This window comes from Oncorhynchus mykiss, chromosome 12 (assembly GCF_013265735.2).
Source record: "Oncorhynchus mykiss isolate Arlee chromosome 12, USDA_OmykA_1.1, whole genome shotgun sequence".
NCBI lineage: Eukaryota > Metazoa > Chordata > Actinopteri > Salmoniformes > Salmonidae > Oncorhynchus > Oncorhynchus mykiss.
Genome location: NC_048576.1, coordinates 49,160,537 through 49,175,439, shown reverse-complemented (window position 1 = coordinate 49,175,439; position 14,903 = coordinate 49,160,537). Strand labels below are relative to the sequence as shown.

Genomic DNA, 14,903 nt, shown 5'->3' with positions numbered 1-14,903 from the left:
TCCACACACACACACACCAGTGACATGCGGTGAGGTCGGTGGCTGGGTAGGAACTGGCTATTATCAAAGCCAGATTTACTCACAATAAACCTTGATGAAGCCCAAGTTAACCATACAACCATACAAATTGACAAACAATTCCCAACCAATGTAAATACCAATTTAGCAAAGATACGCAAGCAATCGTCTCTGATGGTGGCATATTTCATATCATCCAACAAAATGACACACTGCTCAACTCAGCTCAGCTGTAGACCGATGTAGCATCCAAAGTTACAACCAATAGTTGGCACTAAAAGACCAATACATGGACACATTTCATCCGAATAGGTGGCAAAGCAAACTCCATTCACAATGGATTTACAATTCTGTCAATTCACCGCACACACAATAATATTATTATGTAAAATGTTATTATGCACACATACTGTACATAATAAACAAGGTTCAAACGAAATGTCCATATCTACAATTAACAGTTCGAAACGTTGCAAAAGGGACTCAACAAAATGAAATTCGAGCTTGATAAATCAAACGCATCAAAGGGATGTTGTCTATTCCCATGTTCATTCAACAGTAGCCTAGGAAAATCCATTTAGGCCTACCTTTACTTGCAAATGGATTCCATTCATCTGTCATTCAGGGTGAACCTCTCGGTGATGGCATTGCAGAAGTCACGGACATGGCTCTGCTATTATTTTATTCTGCATGCACACAGCAGGCCTATGCTTGTTTGGGAGACACATGTCCAAGGCCTCCTTTGGTTCCATTTATACACTGATGCAAAAAGTTACATACACACACACACACACACACACACACACACACACGCACACACACACACACACACACACACACACACACACACACACACACACACACACACACAAGCAGTAGCTGGTAGCACAGTTCTCCCACACTGCACACATGTAGGCAGCTCCATCCATTAGGGCATCCAACTGGTCGGGAAGCAGAATCCTCCCACTAGCCATATCCATCTCTTAGAAGCCAAGGCTCTGGCCCGCATTTAGTGGCGGGAGAAGCCCCATTTCCATTACATCCACAAAGCCAAAGTAAATGTCCAAGATGTGTAAAAGTCCGGGTAAAAAGTATTAATTGGTAATGACATTTCAGAGTGGACAATCCAGTTCTCACTGTTCGACTGCCCGACAGCTAGCAGTGAGGGAGATGGTGATTGCCTGTCATGAATAAAGTCACGTCTTGTAGAGCTCGTGTATGCTGCCGCTGTCTAGTCTTATCTTTCATTATAGTTGATGTTCCACTCTTCAAACCCTCGAGAATGGCGCGTTCGATATTTCCAACTTGGAAAATTGTTTGAGGTGCAGTATAGTGTCCATTTGTCAGGTTGTTTTTGCTAGCTAGTTAGCTAGCTTCACCTTCGTTCTGTTCAACAGATGCGAGTGCCACATTATGTAGACACGCCCACATGTAAAGAGCTTACCCCAGATTTCCCACACAACATGTTCAGGCAATACACATGTGCAAATAAATATGAAATTGTGTCAATGCAACGAACAAAGCTACTTCAAGCTAGGCAAAGGAGCCACGCCTATGCTGACTCTATCCATTAACATGGATTTGAGTCAGGATTGGCCGCACGCGTCAAGGATTTGAATGGATTTGAATGGATGAAAAGGATGGCGTGAATATCCTGCCACCTTTCCTGAGGTTTTGATGTAGTTTTAGCAACAGCAACAACATTTTAGCATTTAAACTACCAGAATCATTGAGACAAAACATTAGAAAACAAAAACATAATGAAACATTTTTATATAATAAAATGTTTCATTTGGCTTCTCATAGTAGCTTACTTACAATTAGATTATCACAGGGTACACACACACCAGATAAACCCTAAGGACACACACCAGATAAACAAACCCTAGACACACACACACACACACACACACACACACACACACACACACACACACACGTTGACAGAGAACAGGGCCCTGATGGAAAGTATGGTATGGAGTGGGATGAGATTCTTTCCTCTCCTCTTCCTGTCTGTGTTGTTTACCACGGTCCTTTACTGGTTTCCTGTTCCTGCTAACTTGTAGTGTATTCAATATTTAAAAAGGCTTCTAAAAGTTAGTCATTTCCACTTCAACATTTCAGACTTTATTTGCCCTAAATGAAAATGTATCAACCCCTGGAAAAAAAATTACATGAATTATAATACACATAATAATTCCTTAATTTCCTGCTGCAGAATTACATTTCTGCTGTAGCAAACTGGCTCAAAGATCCTACATCTGTTAATGTACATGTCTTTCCTCCAGGGAGATGGACACAGACAGGAAAAAATTAGTGAGACAGGGAGCCGAAAAGAGAGGGACAAAGAGAGAGAAAGAGAGAAAGAAAAGGAGAAAGAGAGAGAGCGAGAGAGAAAGAGAGACAGAGAGAGAAAGTGAGAGAAAAAAGAGAGCGTGAGGGAGGAGGGGTGGGAGTCCTGTTGCTATGTTTTTGTGTACATTTTTTGGAAAGAAAGATTCTTAATAACTTAAAATAAGTGGAGGAGCTGACTTGATAAGGTTGAGTGACATATGGGTAAGTCAAGTGACTTTTTACAGCATCTACACAGCATCTACGCAAAAAAATTTGGCACCATAAAACACAGATCCTGATTTGTTGGGAGATAACATAATAACCCAAAATAATGATGCAAAATACTAATAGCATGAAGAGAATAAGGAACTATCCCAAGTTGAAAACTCATATAGTTCCTCTGTAGCTGCTGACATTACATGATTCATGTAATACACTTGTCGGCAACTATGACATTGCATTCTCAAAGCGGGAGCAATGAAAAGCTGAAAAGCTGAAAAGGAGGGTGATTGAGCCACAGCCTGTTCCTGTGCATGTTGACTTTGGCCATGTCCCCATCGAAAACTCATTCTGTTATGAATGCCATGTAGGGAGTGACCAGACCAGACCAGAACCCTGCCAGAAAGAGAGGGATGGAGAGAGAAAGAGAATGAGAGCGAGAGAGAGAGAAAGAGAGAGAAAGCGAGCGAGCGAGAGAGAGACAGAGAGAGTGTGCGAGAGAGAGAGAGTGCAAGCGAGGGAGAGAGAGACAGAGAGAGAGAAAGAGAGAGAGAGAGAGAGAGTGCGAGAGAGAGAGTGCGAGCGAGGGAGAGCGAGACAGAGAGAGAGAAAGAGAGAGAGAGAGAGAGAGAGAGGGGGGGGGGGCATACACACAGATCCAGAAAGAAAGATGCACAGTGAGAGAAACAAAGAAAGAAAGGCAGACAGACAGACCAACAGACACACACATGTTATGTTAATCTAACCTTATAGGGATTTAAAATGTATTTCCATTCAAAATCCTAATCCTAACCCTTAAACCTAACCCTAACCCTCACCCTAACTATAACCCTAACTCCTAAATCCTAACCCTGAACCTAACCCGAACCCCAATTCTAACTATAACCCCAATTGTAACCGTAAACCTAAACCTAACCCCTAAACTTAAAATAGCCTTTATCCTCTGAGGGATGTGGGAAATGTCCACACGAGGGAGAATTTTCCTTGATTTACTATCTTTGTGGGGACTTTTGTGGATTTCAGATCCCCACAACCAACCAGGGTCTCCTTGACTCTCTGCCTGACTCTCTGCCTTGCTGACTGTGTTAAGGAAAGATTAACTGAGGTCTAACCCACTCAGCCTACACTAATCCCACGAACTGGTCAACGTTCCACATCTGACACTCTACAGTACACTCATCCCCGAGCAAGACTGGACACATGCTAAGACCAAAATAGGAACCTCCATCTCTGTGACATATGATATCCCTCGGCCACTGGACTAAATTGCACAAACACAGAAGCAGGAAGACATGAGCGATTGCATGCACACGCACGTACACAACATTTTGTGCACACACACACTCACTCAGTCGCATCACATATTTACGAAGCATTTTGAAATACTGTACACTAAGAGTTTATTCAAACGAGCACAGGAGAAATTAAGTTCGAGCACAGATCTGACAAGATGTGGATTGGTGATCCTCCTCAGTGAATGTCATAAAAATGTTATCCTTTTTTAGATAAAACTATACTAAATATAATCAATTGACACCAAAGAACTAATTAAAACACTATTTCGCAAAGAAGGTCTACAGTAGCCTCAACAGCACTCCATGTAACCGTAAATGTAGCCGGAGGACAGCAAACCTCCATCCTCCTCTGGGTACATTGACTTCAATATAAAATCTAGGAGGCTCATGGTTCTCGCCCCCTTCCATAGACTTACACAGTAATTATGACAACTTCCAGAGGACTTCCTCCCGCCTATCAGAGCTCATGCAGCATGAACTGACATGTTGTCCACCCAATCAAAGGATCAGAGAATTAATCTAGTACTGACAGCATAAGCTATAGCTAGCTAACACTGCAGCACATAAAATGTAGTGAGTAGTTGACTCAAAGAGAGAGAAAGACAATTGTTGAACAGTTTTTAACAAATTAATTTCTCCCTCCCAAAAAAAGGAGAAGCTAGAGAAAAATTGATAGAGAGATTTCTGCATTATTTTGGACTTTCAGTATCACTTACTTAGCAAGCCAATGCAGCAAGCTAGTTAGACCTACTGAAACACCCTTATGGCTAGTTTGTAGCCACCTCAACCTAGGCTAGGTTGTAGCCACCTCAACCTAGGCTAGGTTGTAGCCACCTCAACCTAGGCTAGGTTGTAGCCACCTCATGATGGGTATAGGGAAAATGTCAGTATCATGTAGTAGCCAAAACCTATCGCTGTTACATTGAACTGGGTGAATGGAACATGAATGAGAGTCATCCAATATGCTGTAATAGAAATAAGGCCAGAGGAAAAAATCTTCCTCCCTCATCTTAAACGGCACTCACCGCCACTGTATTGTACAGTATATATGTGGAACCATTCATGTTACAGTATACATGTATACACATCTTTTTGATTGAAATATCATGGAATATACAGTCTGGTCCATATTGGTATCCTTGATAAAAATGAGACAAAAATACTATAAAATAAATAGTACAAATACTGAGCTGTGTTGTGTGCCCCAAAACAATTTGAACATATTATTATATACTAATACAATTTTAAAAAATAAAGAGATTTTGTAATAAAAAATATCGCTAAAGGTTAAGGGTCAAAATTATTGCCACCTCTGTTTTCAATATCTTTCAATACCTCACCTTGAAGGGATAACGGCATAGAGCCTTTTTCTAAAATGTTTTATGAGATTGGAGTACACATTGGGAGGGATCTTAGACAATTCCTCCATGAAGAATCTTTCCAGATCCTTGATATCCTTCGTCCGGTCTTATGGACGGCCTTCTTCAATTCAAACCACAGGTTTTCAACAGGGTTCAAATCCGGAGACTGATTTTGTAGTCAATTAATAGTTTCAGAATTGGAGGATAAACGATGAAAGGTTGAAAAGAAAAGTGTGAAGATGTGAGGAGTTCAACAGAGTTCAACATGTCCAACAGTGAGGCCAATGTTCCCAATAAAACAGTACTCAGTTTTAGTAGCCGGGGGGGGCAATCAGCAAATAGTCCTGTGATTTCCTGCTGTAAAGTGTGTGTGTGTGTGCGTGTGCGTGTTTGTGACTGCTGGTGGGCTTAACAGGCTGACACCAGCTGAAATATCATGGGGGCTCACGAGGGCTGGAAGAAGGTTAACAGAGGGGTGTTGGCTTACATGACCTTGTGTTTTCACTGCAGTCTTTACACTGTAAGGACACTTTATTCTCCTGACCTTAGTAGAACACAACATGACTCAGTATGCTACTCTGGGGAACACATCACATGCACTCACCACAACCAAGGGTTGACTGCTTCTATAAACATAGAACTAGTCGTAATGCTGTCCATTTTTAGGGACTTTACACTTTCTAATCAAAGTTTGTCCAGTGTTTTCAGACTTCTAAAGTAGTCTAATATCAAGATGAAACCATATCCCACAAAAGGTTTCAGATACACAAAGATCACGTCTCCAAAACATGCAAATTTTTTGAGGGGTATGATCTTTGTACATTCACCATTCATTCATGATTATCCAGAGTGATGGTAGGTAGCATCCAATGTAATGTAGACATGTTCCGAAACACATTATTATTTACTATTCGTTTCAATTAACGCACAACATCATCTAAAACACAACCTAAACAAACTGCAAGTGCATTCAACAAGTGTGTAGAGTCACAAGGTTGATGTAGTTGTTGCGTGCTAGGAATATGAGACCAAATACTAAACTTTTGACTTAAATTTAATACACTATCAGTCAATTTGTCCATGGCTCTTATAACACCTTCTAATGGGGCGACTAGATACATAAAGTGCTTTCATTTTTAAACAGTAAAACATATATGTATGATACCCTCAAATAAAATTGGCATTCTGTACTGTCACCTCATTTAAAACATTTGGTCTCAAATCCAAAATGCTAGAGTATTAAATGAAAAGTTTTAGCTTCACTCTACAAATAAATACGCAGGGGAGTGTAATCGTTTTCTTTCAAATACTTTGTGCTTAATTTAGTTTACCTGGGGCAATAGAACCTATGGATAATCCCGAAAGGGCAAACTCGACCCACTCGGCATACATGTAAGCAAATTGAAACACAGGCAGGTTTTAAATCAGTAAGTACACATGTAAGGTTACATCTGCACACACACACGCACACACGCGCACACGCACACACGCACACACACACACACACACACACACACACACACACACACACACACACACACACACACACACACACACACACACACACACACAGTGTTAAGTTAAGGCTTTGTAAGTAAGGGACTGACCCCACTGCAGGAAGCCCGCAACGTACTTCTCCCTGGCAAGGGGTGAGAAGCGGAACTCTTGGTACACCCCCACTAGCAGGTCCAACAGTGTCTGCAGTCCCACCGGCCCTGGGGCCTGGAGTTCCAACAGCAGTAGGTCTGAGTCACGAGGCCCAGGGCTCGCCGACATGCTGTCCAGCAGGCGTTGCAACTCCCTGAAGTCAATGGAGACTGGAGGCTGGTGGCTGGTTCTGGACTGGAGGTCTTCTAGTCCCCTGTTTGTTTGACACGGTGGCTTCCTGTAGTTTACAGTGCCCTGTTTTTTTCTCTCTTACTCCCTGTTTGTCACTCTCTTTCTCCCTCCCTCTTTCTCTCTCTCTTGATCCCTCTCTCTTTCCTCTGTTCCACTCGCTACTCCACTCTCATCTGTTCGTTCGTCACGCTGTACAGTGTGTGTGTGTGTGTGTGTGTCTCTCTCTCTCTCTTACCCTTTGGCCCCCTCTCTTGGTTTCTGTTTTTGTCTCACTTCTACCACTTCTTAATTTTTCTCTTTCAGTCTATCTGTCTTTCTCTCATCCTTCTCATTTGTCAGTACTTGCCTCCCAAAACTTCAAAGTTCAAAATCGTTCACCTCTTTTACAGAATTGTAGCTCCATGTTCTAGAACTGTATGTGGCCAAACCAAAACCTACACTACTCTGTACTGCAGGTACAGTACATGCTTTATTGTCTCCACAATTCTCACACGACTGTTACAAAACTGTCCACGGTCCATGAGCTATTTTGGTCCCTCAACTTTTGCAGATCCCTCCATCTCACCTCTCGCTCATCTTCTGTCTGCACAGCCCTCCTCCCTCCCCTTTTCTCTCCCTCCTTCACTCACTCTTTTCAGGGGCACAGTGGTTGTCCACTTTTCTTGTCAGGCTCACTGGCTCTGAAAATCCTCCACTCTCCGTCTGTCCATACGTTTATTCTCTTTGTCTGTCTGTCCTTCTCTTCTTTCCCCGCTGTCTGTCGCTCAATGTGTGCCTGTAAGCGTTGCTCCCTATTTCCTCTCTCTCTCTCTCTTTCTCGCTCCTCACAGCTTTTCTGTTTTGACTTCTCCACTGAACTGCCCCCCTTCCTCTCTTCTTCTGTTGATGCACCACAGCTCCAGCCTCCCTTGCCTCAAATCGGCCTCTCATTGCCTTGAACTTGTTCTCCATTTTATTCCAATATTTCATTGTTTTCAAAGCAAATTCTACCGAACGCGTGATTTATATTGATGTATGTTTCATTTTAACACCATATTGATATGTGTGTTTGAATTGTGTTTGTGGCAGTGTGGGGCTTGTGTGGGTGCAAGCCGGCATGTTGTGCCCACATATGACGGATGTACATCCGTATTTGCTCATGCACTTAGGCGTGTGTGTATGTAGAGCACACGTGTGCCTACGTACGTTCCTATGTCTACGTACATTGGTGTCTTTTGCTGGTGCACATCTAGCATGTCGGTGTGTGCACAGCGTGTTTGTATTATGTGGTTCCCCTCAGTAGCCTCCACTGATGTGTGCATAGCACATCTTAGACTTAGTGAATGTGTGTGTGGTGTCCATGTGAGTGTCTGTGTTTGTGTATGGGAGCCACAGCATAACAACATGGTAGTGTGGTGCAGACAGTGTAAGTGGAATGTTTTCCTAAGGAAGTGGCACTCTGGGACACGCCAGGGCACAGCACAGAAGGCTGGCCAGCTACCTTCACCCTGGTCAGACCCAATTCTGATCTACGGTCAGTTTTAGCATTTCCATTTCAATTCAGTGATCTCAGAAAGTAAACTGAAATTCCAATCTAATCCCAACGTTTTCAGTTGACAAAATGTCACTTTGTCACTTTACCTCCTGGGATAGTTGAATTAAAATGGAATTGAGCCCAACCTTGGTTGGTGCTCACACAGACACCACACAGTTAAGTGAAGTTGCCTCTAGATGCTGACCTATGAACTGTTTTTACATTTCAACCCAAATAGTTATGGTTAGGATTAGGGGAGGGTAATCTGACAAATTCTACCTAGGAAAAAAGATAAACCCAAATGTGCTTCAGCTAAGGGGGGGGGGGGGGGGGGGGGGGGATCAGGTGCTCAACTGAGGGACTTGGAAATCCCCAAAAACGTACCCCAGGATATCCTGGAGAGTAAATAAAAAAGAGCACTCAGTAAATCTGATCGATTTATTGACCGGAGAAACAAACAATGAGCTTATGTTGACACGAATCGCCTTCATCAGAGCGTGGGAGCTCATGCACAGATACAGACAGAGTTTTGAAAAGAGGAGTTAGTGCTCTGTGAGAGGTTTGAGTGACACGTCTAAACACGCAAGCCACAATGCCACAGTACAGTATGTAGCTGGGACGGTAGAGCCGATGAGTTATTGGAGGTGACCCAAGTGGCACTCTATTCCCTACATTGTTCACCTCTTTTAACCAGGGTGCACTCTATATGACTATATAAAGGGAATAGGGTGCAATTTCGGATGCATCCATTATCAAGCACACACTGTGAAACATTGTGTCTATATCTAATGTATAACAGGAGACAGCAGTGCTGTTCAGTCACAATAGCGCACCCCCACACACAGAATAGAAGAAAACATAAGAAAATAGAATAGATATTTAGAATAAAATAGAATCTTTATGTCCAGTACAACAGAAATGTGACATTTTGCTGACACAGCACCAATCACAAACATACTGTACACACATGGCAGGCTGGGAGTAGCACACAGTTAGCTGTGCAGTGCAATGCCCCTGGGGTGGGTTTGGTGTTCAATGTCTTGCTCAAGGACAAATAGGTAGTAATTGGCACCTGAAATCTGGTCAGATTTTGAAATCTTGTCAGTCCTGGGATTCAAACCTGCAACCTCCTAACCTCTCTAACCTCTATAATCATGTTACATACAGTCATGCCAAAAGTTTTGAGAATGAAACAAATATTAATTTTCACAAAGTGTGATGCTTCAGTGTCTTTAGATATTTTTGTCAGATGTTACTATGGAATACCGAAGTATATTTACAAGCATTTCATAAGTGTCAAAGACTTTTAATGACAATTACATGAAGTTGCAAAGAGTCAATATTTGCAGTGTTGACTCTTCTTTTTCAAAACCTCTGCAATCTGCCCTGGCATGCTGTCAATTAACTTCTGGGCCACATCCTGGCTGATGGCAGCCCATTCTTGCATAATCAATGCTTGGAGTTTGTCAGAATTTGTGGGTTTTTGTTTGTCCACCCGCCTCTTGAGGATTGACCACAAGTTCTCAATGGGATTAAGGTCTGGGGCGTTTCCTGGCCATGGACCCAAAATATTGGTGTTTTGTTCCCCGAGCCACTTAGTTATTACTTTTGCCTTCTGGCAAGGTGCTCCATCATGCTGGAAAAGGCATTGCTCGTCACCAAACTGTTCCTGGATGGTTGGGAGAAGTTGCTCTCGGAGGATGTGTTGGTACCATTCTTTATTAATGGCTGTGTTCTTAGGCCAAATTGTGAGTGAGCCCACTCCCTTGGCTGAGAAGCAACCCCACACATGAATGGTCTCAGGATGCTTTACTGTTGGGATGACACAGGACTGATGGTAGCCCTCACCTTGTCTTCTCCGGACAAGCTTTTTTCCGGATGCCTCAACCAATCAGAAAGGGGATTCATCAGAGAAAATGACTTTACCCCAGTCCTCAGCAGTCCAATCCCTGTTCCTTTTGCAGAATATCAGTCTGTCCCTGATGTTTTTTCCTCCAAAAGTCTTTGCCTCACTGTGCGTGCAGATGCACTCACACCTGCCTGCTGCCATTCCTGAGCAAGCTCTGTACTGGTGGTGCCCCGATCCCGCAGCTGAATCAACTTTAGGAGACGGTCCCGGCGCTGGACTTTCTTGGGCGCCCTGAAGCCTTCTTCACAACAATTGAACCGCTCTCCTTGAAGTTCTTGATGATCTGATAAATGATTGATTTAGGTGCAATCTTACTGGCAGCAATATCCTTGCCTGTGAAGCCCGTTTTGTGCAAAGCAATGATGACGGCACGTGTTTCCTTGCAGGTAACCATGTTTGACAGAGGAAGAACAATGATTCCAAGCACCACCCTCCTTTTGAAGCTTCCAGTCTGTTCGAACTCAATCAGCATGAACTCCAGCCTTGTCCTCGTCAACACTCACACCTGTGTTAACGAGATAATCACTGACATGATGTCAGCTGGTTCTTTTGTGGCAGGGCTGAAATGCAGTGGAAATGTTTTTTGGGGGATTCAGTTCATTTGCATGGCAAAGAGGGACTTTGCAATTAATTGCAATTCATCTGATCACTCTTCATAACATTCTGGAGTATATGCAAATTGCCATCATACAAACTGAGGCAGCAGACTTTGTGAAAATTAATATTTGTGTCATTCTCAAAACTTTTGGCCACGACTGTACAATGCAACAAGTTTGACAATTCAGTCACATGTACTAGTGCCCCCATGTGGCCAAAAGTAAGAATGACCTATGAATTGAACTGTATTGGGCTGAGAAACTCTAAATGAAATTAAATCTAAATGAAATCAAAGTTTATTGGTTGCGTACACAGATTTGCAGATGTTATCTCAGGTGCAGCGAAATGCTTGTGTTTCTAGCTTCAACGGTGCAGTAATAATACCTAGCAATACAAAACAACACGCACATAATCAAAAAAAGTAAAAAGAAAGAAATTAAGAAATGTATATACATACTAAGTATGTAAAACATTAGGAACACCCCCTTTTGCCCTTAAAAACAGCCTAAACTTGTCGGGGCATGGACTACAAGTTCTCAAAAGCGTCCCACAATTGTGTCAAGTTGTATGTGCTTTGCGTGGTGGACCATTCTTGATCCACACGGGAAACTGTTGAGCATGAAAAACCCAGCAGCACTGCAGTTCTTGACACACTCAAACAGGTGCACCTGGCACCTACTGTCATACCCCGTTCAAAGGCACCAAAATATTTTGTCTTGCCCATTCACCCTCTAAATGACACACATACACAATCCATGTCTTAATTGCCTCAAGGCTCGAAAATCTTTCTTGAACCTGTCTCCTCTTCATCTACACTGATTGAAGTGAATTTGATAACAGGTGACATCAATAAGGGATCATAGCTTTCATCTGGATTCACCTGGTCAGTCTACAGTCTGTCATAGAAAGAGCTGTTTTGTACACTCAGTGGATATTAGTGCACTATAAAGGGAATAGAGTGCCATTTCAAACACAGTTATCTTGGGGAGACCCTGTGTCAATCGTATGATGTAAAATATAAGGAGAGAGTGTTTAATTAGCTGGGTCGTATTCACTAGTACCCAAAACAGAGGGAAACAAGCTGAAACGGGGAGGGACTACCTGAACTTGTCCAATAAGAAACACGTTTTATTTTTCAGTTGCAAAAACATTTTGCTATGTTGTGCACTAATAAATACTACCATGGACTGTCTGTCTGCGGTGGCCATTTGCCCCATGGTCTCTATGTGTCCAACCCCGTGCAACCACACAGTCACCATGATGTAACCGGCTCTTTTTTAATTGAAGGTGACGTTAAGCCGGCCAGTCGGTAAAGCTGGCTTGGGATTGTGTGCGTGCATGAGGGTGTATGCACATACTGTGTGCGTGTGTCAGTGTATGAGAGACAGAGAAGAGAGAGGGATCGAGGTCCAATGAGAGAGGGATAAGTAAAAGAACCCAACAGGAGAAAAGGCATAAATAAAACGAGCAAAAGAGCATCAGACTTGGGTTCGGTATTTGGGTGACGTTCTGATTGATTTGGTCTCAGTACAGCCATTGCCAGGACTCTCCATTGGAAATGAGCTGCACTCCTGCCAGCCGGTTACCCCCTCCCCACAGGTAAGAGCCGAAGTAAGGTGAAGTTGCCCTTAGACGCTGATTTTGGGACAGCTTAGCATTTTCCCCACTAATGGTTAAGGTTAGGATAAGGTCAAGATTGGGTAGTGGAATTTCTGTACAGTATTTTCATAAATTCATATCAGGTTTTTGCTTGGCTGACCTATTTCTTGTTATTTACATTAATTTTGTCAATAAAGCTCATGAATGCAACTGTTTATGTCAAATGGTTTTGAACTCTACTTGTAGCTCTGGTTGTTCTGAAAAGCAAATGGTAAAACACTTCATGGTGATGCTAAAAAGGCTGGACGTGCAGATCAATTCAAATAGATGTTTGCTTGGGTCCTCGGGCCTGATGAGGTTAATTCAATCAATCAAAAATAAAATTGACCCTAACCTAGGGTCCCTATTTCTGGTGTCCAGGATAGCGGTCGGTCGACTGTCGCTGTAAAAGAAACCACCCCCCATTGAACCCATCCTCAGATTAGCACTGACAATGTAAACAGCATCTGTGTTGTTCGACTTCGTGCCCTTGTTTTCTGTCCATTTCTGCCTCACCCCCCTTCCCTTGCCTGTCCCCTCCCCCCTCCCTCCCTCCCTCCCCTCCCGCCCTTCGCTTCCTCTATCCCTCTGAGGGGTGAGCAGGTACTGGGTGTGCAAGCCCGTTACCTCGTTAAGGTCTTACTGTGGAGGATTAGCTAACGAAGAGGAGGAGAGACTTCCTCCCTCTCATTAAAGCTACAGTCTGTGAAACCGGCCGCCCCACCAGTTATTTTTGTATAGTTGAGGGAAATGTAACCACTCTCAAACGGGTCTGACAGTCCATGACATCGACATGATAGTTTTATCCATGTTTTGAAGCGATTATTTGTTTAGAATATATTTTTTACAAACAATGGAGTAAAAGACATGTCGTACTAAGATCAGAAAGTATTTCTAAGTTAAATGCTTCAAGAATCAATGTTATATTTAAAAGCACCAAAAATGTATGTACCAATCCCAGATCGCCGCCGGCAACAGCAGAGCTGAGCTGAGCTGAGCTGAGCTGCCATTGGAGTGTGTCTGTTAACACTTCGGCTTGACTCTCACCTGTTCGCTCTGACTTCTGGCTATAATCTGGCTTGCCATGATTAACATGTTGCTTATCAGTGCAGTGGAGTGTCTGTATAAGAATAGACCGAGGTGCTGTGTATTATTTCATTTAATCCATGTAGTCTGTTCAATAGAGACTGTGCTATCAGACACAAATTTCAGTCCCAGTGACTTTTTGTCTGTAGTCCTTAGGCTATGTGGCCCCATAGACATTTAATAATGTACAACGAATTTGGCATAACGGTTGTATTACAATGGAGAGCCTTTCTGTACAAAAAAATGACTACAGGGTTGCGGAGACAGCACAAAATAATTATGTATACATTTTTGTGCTGACCCATTCTGTAGCTTCACAAACACATCAGTTGTGTCAAATGTGTTGTACATCAGTTGTACAGTGTGTACAGGGCCTATGGGACTAATCATAAACACACGTCAATTGGCAGCCCCTACAATAATTATAATAAATATCACAATGATATATCACCACTGTGTTTGTATTACTATCTCTACAGTGCCTTCAGAAAGTATTCCTACCCCTTGACATATTCCACATTTTGTTGTGTTACAGCCTGAATTCAAAATGGATTCATTTGAAATTGTTCTACCCATCTACACACAATAACGCCTCATAACGCCAAAGTGAAAGCAACGTTATAGAAATGTTTGCACATTTATTGAAAATGAAATACAGAAATGCCTCATTTACATACATTTTTACACCCCTGAGTAAATACCTTGTAGAAGCACCTTTGGCAGCGATTACAGCTACATGTATGAATCTTTCTGGGTAAGTCTCTAAGAGCTTTGCACACCTGGATTGTACGATATTTGCACATTATTATTTCAAAAATTCTTCAAGCACTGTCAAGTTGGTTCATTGCTAGACTTGCCATAGATTTTCATGCCGATTTAAGTCAAACTGTAACTAGGCCGTTCAATGTCATCTTGGTAAGCAACAGCAGTGTATATTTGGCCTTGTGTTTTAGGTTATTGTTCTGCTGAAAGGTGAATTGAAATTGAAACTGAAACAGGTTTTCCTCTAGGATTTTGCCTGTGCTGAGCTCTATTCCGTTTCTTTTCATCCTAAAAAACTCCCTTGTCCTTGCTGATGACAAGCATATCCATAA

General features: G+C 42.5%; 1 protein-coding gene across 2 annotated transcripts in view; it reads right to left on the bottom strand.

Annotated features, from left to right (window-relative positions):
* The window catches only part of LOC110537712 (myotonin-protein kinase), a 38,000-nt gene extending 30,109 nt beyond the window's left edge, over window positions 1-7,891 (bottom strand). Inside the window, exon 1 of one of the 2 annotated variants that reach the window (XM_036937680.1) lies at window positions 6,835-7,891. In XM_036937680.1, coding sequence (XP_036793575.1) covers window positions 6,835-7,003 — 169 coding nt within the window. In that variant the 5' untranslated portion in view covers window positions 7,004-7,891. The remainder of the gene's footprint in view (window positions 1-6,834) is intronic. The other variant, XM_036937682.1, reaches the window with a different exon arrangement.
* Window positions 7,892-14,903: the final 7,012 nt, after the last annotated feature.